Raw genomic sequence first — 11,989 nt, forward strand, 5'->3', positions numbered from 1 at the left:
ACCTGAACAACCTCCCTCTCGCCCCGTGCCCATCGGGACACAGCACTTCAGTAGAAGGGGTTGGCTGTTCTAGAAAGATCAATCGCAGTAGCATGTTCAGCCCAGGGCTGACAGGAAGGAAGGAAGTGTGTCTACAGTTCCCATCTCCTCATCTCTTCTCAAAACAGCACTGGACAGACAGTGAAATTATTATTTTTTCTTTCTATTTTTTTTTTTTTTTTTGTCTTTTTGAGATAGGGTCTCGCTATGTAATTCAGGCTGGCCTTGAGCTCACTTTGTAGCCCAGGCTGGTCTCAAACTCACAACGATCCTCCTGCCTCCTCCTGCCTCAGCCTCCCAAGTACTGGGATTACAGGCATGCGCCACCACACCCAGCAGCCAGTGAAATTAACATGTCAGACAATTTTTTAGCGTAAGTTAAATGGCGTTTCTGACATTCAAATGGCGTCCTGGCATTTACTAAATCTGGCAACCTTGTCTTGATCAAGGTGGGCGGTGATCCCCAGGCTTCAGGGTGTGTAGGAGGAATCGAGCACAGGACCCATTTCACTCTGCTTTTGCCATCTGTGTCCCCGAAGGCCAGGAGGTACTAATCCCTGCGCAGGTGCAGAAGTAGAAGGAGGGCTGGGACGGGGATTCCCAGACCCGGCAAGCACATGCTGCTGAGTTTTGAATCACAGGTTCTCTCTGGGGTCTGGAGAAGCGAGCTGGCCTTAAGTGAAAGCTGAGGTTGACTCACCTGGTTTCATTTAGTTTTTCTGCTACTCTGTTTTCACCAGAGAGCGTTCATTTCTTACGAGGAAGTTCAAGTCAGTCCTTGAGATGGGTAAACTTGAGGTGGGTGAAGGGGAAGAGGAAGGGACAGAAGGTGACCTCGACACATCAGCAGATGTATGACAGGCGTGGAGCAGAGGGCGGGTTTGTGTGAGCACCTCGGCTCCAGGCACCTTGCGGGAGGCTGGAGCAGATGGAATGCCCCCGATTCTGAGGCACGCAGAGCTGAGCGGGGAAGCCATGGGTTCCAGCTCGCCCGACAGGAGGCAGTCAGCGCCATGGCGCCACAGGGGCGAAGGGGCTGGCTGCTCAACCTGGAGCGCAGGAAGCAGGACCAGGGCTGCTCTCAGCCCGCCGCTCAGTTGATCTGGAACCTTAACAGGGCATTATTACCTCTGGGCTTTTGTCTTTTCCCCTGTAAAACGTGATGGAGGGGGAGGTTGCATGGTTCCTCGCACTTTTAACTCTGTAGGGAAGGGGAAAATTTCAAGCCTCCTCATGATTACTTTCTGTGTGCCCTGGCAGGGCGAGAGCGCTGATGGCCACCCTTCGTCTGTAATCTTCGTTATATCTGAAGATGCTTTTTTCACTTTTCTCAAGTTTTTTCCCCTATCCAGGCAAAATATCAAAATTATTTTTTCTTTTTTGAAACAGGGTCTTGCTATGTAGCCCAGACTGGCCTCTTAACTCACCACACCACAATGCCTGGCTAAAATTCTCCTTTCAAAGAACTGTGTTCAAATGCGTTAACCAACGAGACCTCTGCTGTTCTTTTTTTTTTCCTCTGTGTGAACTTCAGCCAATTGAATCTAGGGCATGCTGGGAAAGCACCCCACCACTGAGCTACATCAGTAGCCCCCAGATCTACGTTTTGTTTTTTGTTTTTTGTTTTTGAGACAGGATCTCACTAAGCAGTTCAACCTGCTCTTGAACCCACTATGTAGCCCAGGCTGGCCTGGAATTCTCAATGAATTCCTGCCTCAGCCTCCTGAGTGCTGGGATTAGAGCACACATCGCCACAGCCAGCTTCTCAGCACATATTTCTTGAGCTTGTGCAGTGCATCAGGCAGAGTTGAACCGGAGGGAGGAAAACTTCGGTAGAATTACAAAGCAAGGGACACTCCAGGTGTCCTAAGACCTGTTTGAGTCCTTTGTTTCTCCTTTGATGCTGGACTCTGGAGTTTCAGAATTCAGTCACCTGTCCATCAAACGGTAGAGGCAAAATGAAAATGAGTTCTTGTCAATGGTTTCGTTGAAAGTGTTGGTTAACAGGAGTGATTTGAATAATCTGTGGGTTTCCACCTCCATTAGCTATGGGCCTCTGAGGCCAGGCATAATTGGGAACTGGCTCCCACCCAATGCAAAGCAGCCTTCCGGGATGTCCTGGTCTTACTTGCCTCTGTCCTGCCTCTGTCCACAGTGTTGCGCTTGAGATGGAGCTGCTGTCCCTGTGGCTTTGCCTGGGTTTTCACTTCTCGACCCTGCAATGGAGGAATGGAAGTGGGGCGGCCACAGCAGTTTCCCCAGGGGGCTGCCAGTTGGTGAGTCTCTCCTCAAACCCTTCCTTCCCTTTTGTTCCTATCCCCACAGGGTCCGGTCCACTCGGAAAGCCAGTGGATTGTCAACGAAGGAGGACAGGGAGTAGGTGGGTCTGATGCACTCTGCACCTGCCTTGCTCAGTGCCATGTGTGGCTGCTCTTTAACCAAAGGTCCTCAGGATGATGCCTGGGCAAAAACCAAGGCAGCCCCTGCCTCCCCTTTCTCATACCTGCTGAAGGCGGGAGGCCCCAGAGACAGGCCTAGGTCAGCTATCTGGCACAAGAACATCTTGTTAGCTGAGTGTGGTGGGCGACACCTACAATCCCAGCACGCAGGAGGCTGAGGCAGCAGGATCGGCATGAGTTTGAGGCCAGCCTGGGCTACATCGTGAGTTCAAGCCTGGTCTGAACTACACAGTGAAACCTTGTCTCAAAAATATCATAGGGGAAAAAAAGAACATCTTGTTAACAGTTTGAGCTCCAAAAGACAGTTCCAGAACTGCCAGGGGAGGCAAAGTGGAGCTGCCTCTGTGATGGAGTAACCCTGCCTCTGCAGTGGTGCACGAGCCAACCGCAGATACTTAGCCCACAGCGAGCAGCTGCCCACACTGCACTGTGGAGCAGCTCCTGGGCCGCGCTTGGGCTAAGAAGATCCAGGCAGTGGGCTCCTGAGCCTTGACAGCGGCCATCTCTGGGGCTCTCGGCTTGCATGTGGAACAGGCCTGGGTCACAGTGCAGGACAACGCCAGAGACTCTCTCCTTGCTGACAACCCAGTAATATCAAAAGTATGCTTAAGGAACATGACTTTGATAAACACTCCTTGAGCCGTGCTATCTCCGAGGCACTGGGACCCAAGCTGGGTGTCAGGGCTGATACTTACATTCAAGAATTCTTCCTTTTTCTTTGTTTTCTTTTGGGGGCTGGGGAAAGAATGTATTCTTAAAGCTGATTAATCTTAAAAAACCAACCACCGTGGATCTGAACCACTTGTAGTAACCACTAACCACCGAGCTGGAGAACACTCCAGTATGTAGGAGTTACAACCTGACTGACCAGGTTTAAACCCCAGCCCAGCACTGATTAGCTGGTGATGTTGGGGCCACTTCGTGTCACTGCTTCCTCATCTGTAAAATAGAAGTAATAATAATACCTCTGAATATTACCACAACACTTGGGTGGTACGGTGATAAATGAGTTAATGGATATAAAGCACTCAGAACAGTACCTGGCCTGTGGTGAGTGCTCTGTATTTTATTTATTATCATTAGTATTATTATTAATGTCTGCTACCTCTGCCCACCACCATTCCCTTTCATAGGTGACAAGAGATTAACCTCACAGTAGCAATTTAGGGGTCATCAGCCATAGGAAGAGAAGGGAATAAACCATGAGTTCTTTGACCATCTTTCCGGGTTCAGGCTAGACTCTGACAGAGAGCTCAAAGAGTGCATTTCCTTGGGCTCTTATGATTTCAGGACTATGCGTTTCAGACTTCAGGTACCCTCCATTGTCCCTCATGACATCAGTCATTTGATGTGAAGGGGAGGTTTCCTGGGACTCTGATGTCTTCGTGGGCATCACTTTAGTGTATCAACAGGGATTACCAAGGTCTGACCCTTTGACCATAGCACTTGCAATAGAACAGGGTCTCCCAAGCTCAAGGAAAGTCCCTAACCACAACACTTTCCAGCAAGTCCCCATGGGAGGGGGAGACCAACAGTTACTCAAATAAATATAACTTTGTCTCTGGATGGTGAGACTGAATTTTGTAAAATATACGTTCTCCCTCAAATTAATCCATAATGGTAATACAACCCAAATCAAAATTCCAAAGACTTTATTTTTATTTTTATTTTTTTAAGAAAAGGTCTCATTATGCAGTTCAGGCTGGCCTTGAGCTCACTTTGTAGCCCAGGCTGGTCTCGAACTCACAATGATCCTCCTGCCTCAGCCTCCTGAGTGCTGGGATTACAGGTGTGCGCCACCACGCCCGGCTTTCCAAAGACATTTTTAACGGGAAGTGGAGGTGTGGAAGGAACACAACAAATTCATTCTACTGTTTACCTGGAAAACTAAAACAACTCAAATGCTCAGTGGGGAGATTAAATTAGCTCATGCTGCTATTTATTAAGCATATCATGCAAATAATTACAGTTAACACTTTTAGGTATAATAAATGTTTTGCATAAGCAATTATACTCAATACTAAAAACATGAGAAAATTACAAGCATAATTTCCATTTTGCAGGACAGGTAACGAAAACCCTTGTGGTTAGGTAACCATCGAAAGGTCACTCACTTGATAAAAACAGAGCCAAGGGGCTGGGGTAGAGCACATGCTCAGCAGGTGTGAGACTCTGAGTTCAAACCACAGCACCAAAACAACAAAAAGCCACCAGGTGTGGTGGCACATGCCGATAATCCCAACACTGGAGAGTTTGAGGCAGCCTGGGCTACACAGTGAGTTCAAGGCCAGCCTGAACTACATAGAGACCCTGTCTCAAAAAAAACCAAAACAACAACAAAAAAGCAGAGCTAAGATGACATGACCTAGAACACTTGCTATTCATGCAGTGAACTAATATAGTTCCTGAAGAGAATGTTCTGAAATTTATTTTTTACTGCCAAGGCAATATATCACATATTATTGAGAGAGGAAAGTTGATTCCTAAACAGCTTGTAAAGTATGTTTTCATTTTTCTTTTTAAAAATAAGAGAGGTAATATCTTGAGAAAAGAACCAGAAGGAGATACAACAAAAGGCTGACGGCATTTCTCTGAAAGGCTGAGATCGCTGGAGTTTAGTTTCCTATATTTCAGGGTTTTTGTTTGTTTGTTTAATTTTATTTTTTATTTATTTTAAAGATAAAAGAAGGAAAACATATTAACTGACATCCACTTACAAAATAGCTTTAGAACAATACAAACAATACAGAGTTACAGACAAAGTTGTAGGAAATTAACAATGGTTATTGTATTATGTATTGATATCTTCATAGTGGTTTCTCAGGAAAACAAATAGAGACATGCAAGATTGATCAAACAAGTAAACATTAACTGTTCCTTTCTGTAGAGCAATAGAAGACAGTAGATCAACTATGTTCACTATCCTGTATATACATACATAATTTCCCCTTCTTTCCCTTCTCTTTTCCCACACCCCAGTTGCCCTTTACTTTTGAGCATCTTCCTTTCGTTTCACAATGTCTATCAGACCTCTTAGTTTTTATTCACTCTTTCAGTGAATACACAGATGTTATGTCACACTGATGACAATGCAATGGGAGCCGTATAACAAGTGCCAACTTGTGCCAGGCACTGTGCCAGGCTCTTCATGAGTAATCACTTTCATCCTACAACAATCCTCAAAGGAGGTAATGTTTTTATCCCCATTCTTTCCTGAGGAAATATCAAACCTAGGCAAAATTATTTTTCCAAGGTCACATAGAACATAAATGGCAGAGGTGGAGTTCAAATCCCAGTAGAGACCTGGCCTGCAATCCTCATAGTTACAACCAAACTGCAGGTTATAATTGTTACCTCTCAGCAACTGATAAAAAGGGGCTCACATCTTTTCTAATACACTGTTTAGGTGAGGCCTAGAACTCTGTTCCTAGCTATTTTTCAAACTGTGAAGGTAAAGAACATTTTCCTACCTTGTTTTGTTTATTATTTTATTATTATTATTGGAGATTTTGAGGCAGGATCTCACTAGGTATCCCTGATTGACCTTGAATTCATAATCCTCCTGCCTCAGCCTTCCAAGTGCTGGGATTACAAGTGTATGCATCCATGCCTGGCTTCATATCTTATTTTAAGAGTTCTGATCTTTACAGATATTCCCAGTGGCCGTAGGGACAGTCTAATAAGTGAAAGTTTCTGCCTTTGAGACATGTGCCTCACTGACCCATGTGTTTTTGAACCTAGATGGGCGTCACTGTTGACTGTCAAGGGCAGAACTTTGTTTCAGTGCCCACCAGCCTCCCGCCCCACTCCCGGGTACTCATCTTAGATGCCAACCCTCTCGGGACCCTGTGGAATCACTCCCTCCAGCCTTATCCTCTCTTGGAGAGCCTCAGCCTGCGCAGTTGCCAGCTGGTGTGTATCGGCTACCACGCCTTCCAGGAGCAAGGCCACCTGCGCAGCCTGGCTCTGGCTGACAACAGCCTTTCAGAGAACTACAAGGAGACAGCAGCTGCTCTCCACACCTTGCAGGGGCTGCAGAAGCTGGACCTATCTGGCAACTCCCTGACGGAAGACATGGCAGCCCTCATGCTCCAGAACCTCTCCTCCCTGGAGGCTGTGTCCCTGGCCAGGAACACCCTCATGAGGCTTGATGAGTCTGTCTTTGAGGGCCTGGAGAACCTCAGGGAGCTGGACTTACAGAGGAACTACATCTTTGAGATAGAAGGTGGTGCTTTTGACAGCTTGATGGAGCTGAGACACCTCAACCTGGCCTACAACAACCTCCCCTGCATCGTGGACTTTGGCCTCTCCCAGTTGCATGTCCTCAATGTCAGCTACAACAGCCTGGAGTGGTTCCTGGCATCCAGGCAAGAGACCACTTTTGAGCTGGAGACACTAGACCTGTCTCACAACCAGCTGTTGTTTTTCCCTCTCCTACCCCAGTGCAGCAAATTACACAGCCTTCTTCTGCAGGACAACAACATGGGCTTCTACAAGGACCTGTACAACACCTCTTCACCACAGGAGATGGTGGCCCAGTTCCTCTTGGTGGATGGCAACGTGACCAATGTTACTACCGTCAACCTCTGGGAGGAGTTTGCCTCCAGCGACCTATCTGCTCTTCGCTTCCTGGACATGAGCCAGAACCAGTTCCAGTACCTGCCCGATGGGTTCCTGAAGAAAATGCCCTCCCTGGCCCACCTGAACCTCAACCGGAACTGCCTGGCCTCGCTGCACTTTCGAGAGCGCGAGCCCGCGGGCGCACTGGCAGAGCTGGACCTGAGCCACAACATGCTGTCTGAGCTGCGCCTGGCCCCGGGCCTTGCCAGGTGCCTCGGTAGCCTCCGCCTGCTCAACCTGAGCGACAACCAGCTCCTGGGCGTCCCCGCGCGCCTCTTTGCAGACGCCAATAACCTCACTACCATTGACCTGAGCCACAATCAAATCTCTCTTTGTCCCTGGCCACTTCCGGTTCAGGTACCACTTCCACTTCCGGTTCCTTCCATGCCAGCAAACGCCCCCAGTTGTGTGGACTTCCGGAATATGGTGTCTCTGAAGAGGCTGTCTCTGGAAGGCTGTGGGCTCAGGGTGTTCCAGGACTGCGCATTCCAGGGGACACCCCTCACTCACCTAGACCTGTCCGGCAACTGGGGAGTCCTGAACGGAAGTATGGCCCCTCTCAGGGCCGTCGCCCCTACGCTGCAGGCCTTGTCGCTGAGGAACGTGGGCCTCAGCCCTGCCTCCGAGAAGTTGGATCTGTCGGGCTTCGAACATCTTAGGGAACTGGATCTGTCAGGAAATTGCTTAACCAGCTTCCCCCGGCTCCAGGGGAGCCCGGCCCTGCGGACCCTGGATCTCCGGCGGAACCGGCTCACCGCGCTGCCCACGCGGGCGGAGTGGGCGCAGGTCGCGGGGAGCCTGCGCGCTGTCTACCTCAGCCAGAACCCCTACGACTGCTGCGGGCTGGACGGCCGGGTCGCCCCGCCGCGCCTGGACACCGTGGCCGACTGGGCCGTGGTCACCTGCAACCTCTCCTCCAAGGTCCTCCGCGTGGCGGAGCTGCCCGCGGGTGCGCCGCAGGGCTGCAAGTGGGAGCGGGTGGACATGGGCCTGCTGTACCTCGTGCTCATCCTCCCCAGCTGCCTCACCCTGCTGGTGGCCTGCACCGTCATCTTCCTCACCTTCAAGAAGCCTCTGCTGCAAGTAATCAAGAGCCGCTGCCACTGGTCCACCATATACTGACTGTGGCCATGGGCCAAGCATAGTTAGAAATTTTCTTCTTGAGGTGGGCGTGGTGGCCATGCCTGTCATCTTGGTACTCAGGAGGCCGAGGCAGGAGGATTGCAGGGAGTTCGAGGCCAGCTTGGCTACACAGTGAGCTTAAGGCCAGCCTGAACTGCACAGCAAGACCCTGTCACAAGCAAGCAAGCAAGCAAATAATTGCTCTTTGCATGGCAGGAGACTTTCTTTGCTAGATTTTAAGATCTTCTGCAGAAGGCAAGTCTTTTAAGGTGAGGGTTAAATTAAAATATTAAAATGTTTCCATCCCTTTGTCCCCTCAAGTCCTTTGTATATCCTTGTGATTCATCTTCATCATCCTGGGAAAATATTTATTAAGAGACATTCTATGAAAATAAAAAAAAATGTCCCAAATATATTTTAAATCAAATGCAGCTAGTTTTTTTTTGTTTTTGTTTTTGTTTTCCTTTATCTATTTTGTAATGTCCTTTGGTAGTTTCCCTTGGATTATTTTTCAGTGCTCTGCCCTTGGTGACATCTGTGAAAGTAAAAAAACAGTGTCAATCCCCTGCTACCCTAGAGCAAACACAACTACAAGAACAGCCTAGGAAGGGTGATAGTGCCCTGGAGACTCTCAGATAATGAGAACTTGAAAGCATAGCTGGAGGCTCTTCCGTGACATGAAAACTGTCACCTTCAGTGCTGGCCACATTGTCACTGCAGTGAGAATGGGCCTGTGGCATGTCAGGTGGATAGACATGACCCTTCCATGAAAAAACTAAGAATAATTGGGCCCGGAGTTTACCCATTCAATGATCTGAACATCAGGAGCAGTGCTTGTTGTGAGGAAAAGTAAGAAGAAAGCAGAAAGGAGTGAAGTTTGCTACTTCCACTCTTACTCTTCACAAAAACCACAGCTTCTTAGCCAGTGTTTAGCATCTGTGCTCATGAGCTTCCTCACCCTTTCTCTCCCTGTTCCTTCAGTGAACAGTGGAAGTTTCATGTCCTCTCTGGGAAAAATATAATGAAGACATGACCCCTACACACTGCATAGCATCAGTGGCAGCCCTTCTGGTAATTCCAGAGCATTCCATTTTGCCCTAGTGTGACCCCACCTTTCCTATCAATGACTCTCTCCACCCTTGTTTTTTGGATGTCCCTCAGGTTACCCTGAAGCCTCTGTCTAGTCCTCTGGGCAAGTTCTATCAGCCAGTGCCCACAAGACCAGACTCTCCTGATTTCCAAAGCCCTTTGCCTGGGGTCCTGCTGTTTCTAATACCATCAATGAGCTACTTAGATAAATGACTATCTGTGTCTTGAGACGTCTGATACTAGTATATCCATTGGTGTTCCTATTTGCTTGCAAGAAAACATGATTCTGGTTTAAGCAGCGTGGGAGTTTACTAAAAGGATTCTGGGAAACTCCAGACTCGCTGAAATGCAGAGGATAAGGCTTGGAAAATGCACCGGAACAGGGGATGCCATGCTGAAATTGGGACCACAGTTTAAATCATGCCAGAAACAATAATTGTGAAAACACAGCTGCAGCCACCACTTAATAATGAATACCACCCTCTGCACTGCTGCCTCTGCCACAGGCTTGCCCCCACTACTGCCACCCACCACCAAAATAAGCATTCCCCAAATTCTACTATGTTGTCAGCCAGTGCACAATCCGGAGCAAGTTCATGGTTGATTGACCTTAGGTGTTGTGCCCCCGCCCAGCTCGCAGAAGGGCTGAGACAGCACATGCTGTATCTCTGCGTGAGGGGTCTAGCTGGGCTCTGCTTCCTGCAGACAGCAGAGTTCTCAAAACATAGGAAAGGAAATGAGATGCTAAACAAAGAGAATAACAACTAAGCACATATGCTTTTACTCACACAGTGACAGCATTTGAACAGAGGACTTCTGGCAACAAAATTCTAACATAAAGGAATAACTTGAATGATGGAAACTTCAGACAGAACCCCAGGCCGGCAGGGAAGATAGTTTGGGATCCAGCACACCCTTTGAAGCCCCTCCAGTTGCACCATGTGGCTGACCCCCCATTCTTCCAGTTCTTAGGAACCAGTCTGACAAGGTTGCAGATTGAGAAGTTGGGGCAGAGCCCTACTCTGCTGGTACCAGTGTCTTCAAAAGGCTCTGGGCTTTTCTTACTAAATTATTCCCCCTATAAGAGTAGCCAGGCATGGTGGTGCACGCCTGTAATCCCAGCACTCAGGAGGCTGAGGCAGGAGGATCCTTGCGAGTTCAAGGGCAGCCCGGGCTACAAAGTGAGCTCAAGGCCAGCCTGAACTGCATAGTGAGACCCTGTCTCAAAAGAAAAAAAAAAAAAAAAAAGAGCAAAAGCTATGTTCTAGGCTTATTTCAGTGTGATGAGAAGGTTGGATAGGTCAGCTAGATTTTTGCCTCTAGTTCTGAGCTGTGGTTTCTCCACAAAATTCTGTAGCTTTGCTCACTCTACCCGTACCTGGAGCAGAGAGCATGCTCTAATGCCCTCTCAGGGACTTCTAATGAGGGAGGGACCTGGGAAGCCTACTAGTTGAGTTCCCTAGTGGGACCCAAATGATTGTCTGCCTACCTCTCATACAGCCAGATTGGTCACCAAGTGGTTCTTCCCCAGTGGAAGGGATGGGGTGACTGGCCCCAGGGGACCCATGTCAGAATATTCAGACAGGAGAATGCTCACAGTCAAAGACAAACTGTCAGAGACTGGTCTGTTAACGTGACTAGTAGCAATTCAGATTTTGAAAATCTGGTCATAGAACAAAAACTTAAGGTTTTCCTAGAGGTACAATATAAATTATTAGTGGTCAACTGATATGGGGGATGGGTTGTGACAGGGTCTCACTGTGTACTGCAGGCTGGCCTTGAACTCACGTATGTAGCCCAGGCTGGCCTCAAACTTGGGGGGGTTCTCTTGATTCAGCCTCCCAAGTGCTAGGATTACAGGTGTGCACCACCACACCTGATGATTTTTTTAAAGAATTGGATAAATTCTAATATTTAGTTCATATTACTGGCCATTTTTGGTCCTCAGTGATCTGTGCAGAGCCTGTTTTTAATTTATTTAAAATGTCAGATAACTGCCTTTTGCCCCTCCCCAGTTTACTCTCCACCCTGCCCTGAGCTACACACTGAGACCCAGTTTGAAAAAAAAAAACCACAAACAAGCAACATTTACCCAAATTAGGATAGGAGAAGTTCTCAGCCCTGACGATCTGTAAAAGAGCATGGGTGTTGTGATGACCAAAGGAAATAGATTAGTATTTTAGAAAAAAAAATCCTTCCCATTAGCTAGTCTTTTCTCCTTCATCCTCATCAAGCACTAAGCACTCTCTTATGCTATGTGCTGTACACAAGTAATTTACAAGGTCTCAGGAAAACCTAGCTGGAGAGCAGTTAAGGGTTGCTCAAGGTCATACAGAACTGTGGCCAAGATGTTATCATTATGCTCAAGAAGAGAAAGCAGCTTAAGCAACTGGACCACTTTTATCAAGCCTATTGAACTGCCACCATCTAGGCAGGAAGTAGCTGCTGAACAGCACGTGTTTGCTGATTAAATGGCAAACGTGGGGAAGGTTCACAGGGGCAGGGTGAGGAATACTGCAAGAAATGAAGATCATCTGCTGCAGCTGAGACTGTTAGGAAGGCAGCGGCAGGGCTTGGTAACAGTTTGAAAGTAACTGACAACCCAGGCGAGGTGGTGCATCCTGTAATCCCAGAACTCTGGAGGCTGAGGCAGGAGAATC

At 48.1% G+C, this 11,989-nt stretch overlaps 1 protein-coding gene across 1 annotated transcript; it reads left to right on the forward strand.

The window, feature by feature from the left end:
- Positions 1-2,194: 2,194 nt before the first annotated feature.
- On the forward strand, positions 2,195-8,667 carry Nrros (negative regulator of reactive oxygen species). The gene is made up of 2 exons (XM_005383139.2): positions 2,195-2,315; positions 6,240-8,667. The coding sequence occupies exons 1-2, from the start codon at positions 2,208-2,210 to the stop codon at positions 8,238-8,240; spliced, it is 2,109 nt and encodes a 702-aa protein (XP_005383196.2). The 5' UTR covers positions 2,195-2,207; the 3' UTR covers positions 8,241-8,667.
- Positions 8,668-11,989: the final 3,322 nt, after the last annotated feature.

The sequence above is a fragment of the Chinchilla lanigera genome, unplaced genomic scaffold (assembly GCF_000276665.1).
Source record: "Chinchilla lanigera isolate Chin_1 unplaced genomic scaffold, ChiLan1.0 scaffold00019, whole genome shotgun sequence".
Classification (NCBI taxonomy): domain Eukaryota; kingdom Metazoa; phylum Chordata; class Mammalia; order Rodentia; family Chinchillidae; genus Chinchilla; species Chinchilla lanigera.